Source organism: Catharus ustulatus, chromosome 12, assembly GCF_009819885.2.
Source record: "Catharus ustulatus isolate bCatUst1 chromosome 12, bCatUst1.pri.v2, whole genome shotgun sequence".
Classification (NCBI taxonomy): domain Eukaryota; kingdom Metazoa; phylum Chordata; class Aves; order Passeriformes; family Turdidae; genus Catharus; species Catharus ustulatus.
The window spans coordinates 3974530-3977385 of record NC_046232.1 but is presented as its reverse complement, the minus strand read 5'-3'; the positions used below and the strand labels follow the sequence as shown (position 1 = coordinate 3977385).

At 60.3% G+C, this 2856-nt stretch overlaps 1 protein-coding gene across 1 annotated transcript; it reads left to right on the top strand.

Annotated features, from left to right (window-relative positions):
• The first annotated feature begins 112 nt into the window (after positions 1–112).
• Positions 113–2606, top strand: LOC117002105 (actin, cytoplasmic type 5). The gene is made up of 2 exons (XM_033070926.1): positions 113–210; positions 1217–2606. The coding sequence occupies exon 2, from the start codon at positions 1227–1229 to the stop codon at positions 2355–2357; it is 1131 nt and encodes a 376-aa protein (XP_032926817.1). The 5' UTR covers positions 113–210; positions 1217–1226; the 3' UTR covers positions 2358–2606.
• The last annotated feature ends 250 nt before the right edge of the window (positions 2607–2856 follow it).

Below are 2856 nucleotides of genomic sequence, written 5' to 3'. Positions count from 1 at the left end.
TCCCCCCTCCCGCCCCTTCCTCGCCCGGCCGGAAGCGCCGGAAGCGCTCGCGCCGCTTCCGGGAACGGCCGCGGGGAGGGAAAGCGGCAGCCAATCAGAGAGCGCGCCGCGGGCCGGCTTCTGCTTCCGGGTGGTATAAAAAGCTCGCGCGGGGCGCGGGCCCGGCAGTCGCGGAGGAGGCGCCGCCAGGGGCTGAGGGAGCGCGTGAGGGTGAGCGCGGCCCGGGGAACCCTGGCACCCAGCGAGACCTCGGGGACGGCGTTTAGGGGTTCCCCCCATGTCTGTTTGGGCTTTGAGGCGTGACTTAGGGATCCCTCCGAGAAGGGGTTAGGGTCTTCATCGTGCCTGTTCGAGCTCTGAGGGTGGGCTTAGCGGGCTTCCCTGTGCCCCTTTGGCCCTTCAGCCTGGGGTTAAGGGTCTCTCAGGGGGCTTTAGTGGCTCCTTCGTGTGTGTTGGGGCTTTCGGGGGGGAATTTAGGGGTCTGTCTCTTGGGGAAGGGGTTAAGGTCCCTTCATGTCTGCTTTGGCCCTCAGACGGGGCTTAGGGCCCTTTCCATGTCTATTCGGCCCTTAGGGAGCGTTAGGGGTCCCCCAGTGTCTCCTTGGGTCCCTGAGGAGGATTAGGGGTCCCCCCTCATGCCTGTCTCGGTCCTTAGGGAGGGTTGGGGCCACCCTTATGTCTGTTCAGGCTCTGAGTGTGGGATTTGGGCTTCCCCGTGTCTGTCTGGGCCACCAGGGAAGGTTGGGATGCCCTGCTGAGGCTATTGGGGTGAGATTAGGGTTTCCCTGTGCGGTTTTGGGCTCTTGGGTGCGTGGGTTTGGGATGCCCTGTGTGGGCCCTGTCAGGGAAGGGCGATGGTGATCTGTGCTGGGGACCTTTATTCCCTCAGGCCTGTGGGGTGTGGGGCTGTGTGGGGGAGTCTCCCTCTCAGATCCCTGGGAGAGGAGTGGGAATTGCAGAAGGGTTTGGATTGGAAGAGCCTTAACGTTGTTTTCTTTCCAACCCCCTGCCACTGGTGGGGACATCTTGTCCTCTGGGGGATCGCATTTATTTCTATGCGTGTTTTGAGGGAATAAATAGAAATTCTATCTGCAGACCCCTTAGGGCCTAATTTCCACCCTCCATGATACATCCCCTCCCTTCCACCCCTGGTGACACATCCCTGCCCTGTCCCCCAGGGGCAGGCAGTGACACCCCGCTGTCCCTTTGCCCGCAGGCTGGGCGGGATGGCGGACGAGGAGATCGCTGCCCTGGTGGTGGATAACGGCTCGGGGATGTGCAAGGCGGGCTTCGCCGGGGACGACGCGCCCCGCGCTGTCTTCCCCTCCATCGTGGGGCGGCCGCGGCACCAGGGCGTCATGGTGGGCATGGGACAGAAGGACAGCTACGTGGGCGACGAGGCGCAGAGCAAGAGGGGCATCCTCACCCTCAAGTACCCCATCGAGCACGGCATCGTCACCAACTGGGACGACATGGAGAAGATCTGGCACCACACCTTCTACAACGAGCTGCGCGTGGCGCCCGAGGAGCACCCGGTGCTGCTCACCGAGGCCCCGCTCAACCCTAAAGCCAACCGGGAGAAGATGACGCAGATCATGTTCGAGACCTTCAACACGCCCGCCATGTACGTGGCCATCCAGGCCGTGCTGTCCCTCTACGCCTCGGGCCGCACCACGGGCATCGTGATGGACTCTGGGGACGGCGTCACCCACACGGTGCCCATCTACGAGGGCTACGCCCTGCCCCACGCCATCCTGCGTCTGGACCTGGCCGGCCGCGACCTCACCGACTACCTCATGAAGATCCTGACGGAGCGCGGCTACAGCTTCACCACCACGGCCGAGCGCGAGATCGTGCGCGACATCAAGGAGAAGCTGTGCTACGTGGCGCTGGACTTCGAGCAGGAGATGGCCACGGCCGCCTCGTCCTCCTCGCTGGAGAAGAGCTACGAGCTGCCCGACGGGCAGGTCATCACCATCGGCAACGAGCGCTTCCGCTGCCCCGAGTCCATCTTCCAGCCCTCCTTCCTGGGCATGGAGTCCTGCGGCATCCACGAGACCACCTTCAACTCCATCATGAAGTGCGACGTGGACATCAGGAAGGACCTGTACGCCAACACGGTGCTGTCTGGGGGCACCACCATGTACCCGGGCATCGCTGACCGCATGCAGAAGGAGATCACGGCGCTGGCGCCCAGCACCATGAAGATCAAGATCATCGCCCCGCCCGAGCGCAAGTACTCGGTGTGGATCGGCGGCTCCATCCTGGCCTCCCTCTCCACCTTCCAGCAGATGTGGATCAGCAAGCAGGAGTACGACGAGTCCGGCCCCTCCATCGTGCACCGTAAATGTTTCTAGAGGGGCTGCTGGACCCCGTTGTCCCTCAGCCTGTGTTCCCATTCCTTTGTTGAGGTACTAATTAGTGTGTGTGTTTTAATGGTTCGTTAGGCTCCTGTTCATCCTCCTCCTCGAGGGTTGTTCACTTTCCCTGTGTAACACAGATAGGATGGCACTACAGTTAGGTTTGTCACCTCTAGGTTTGGTTTGTCACCTCTAGGTTCCTTTGTAGGAAAACAAATAAACTTCCCAGGTTTAAACACTAGAAAAGCTGATTTTTGCTTGCTTTCTTTCAGGGGTGGGTTCTCTATCCTAAAGGAAAGGTTTTGCGATTATGACCTGGCTTGAAGTTAAAGTTTAGCCTGAGTTTTGTTTTCTGAATTCTCTTCAAATCCCATCACGGTCCCTGGTGCTGCTCGGACCATTTTAAGAGCTGTTAGGAAGCCAAGCGTGCCTGGAATGTGGCTCTTGCAGCCTGACTGGACTTTCATGGTAACTCGGCTTTTTTTAGAACACAAAC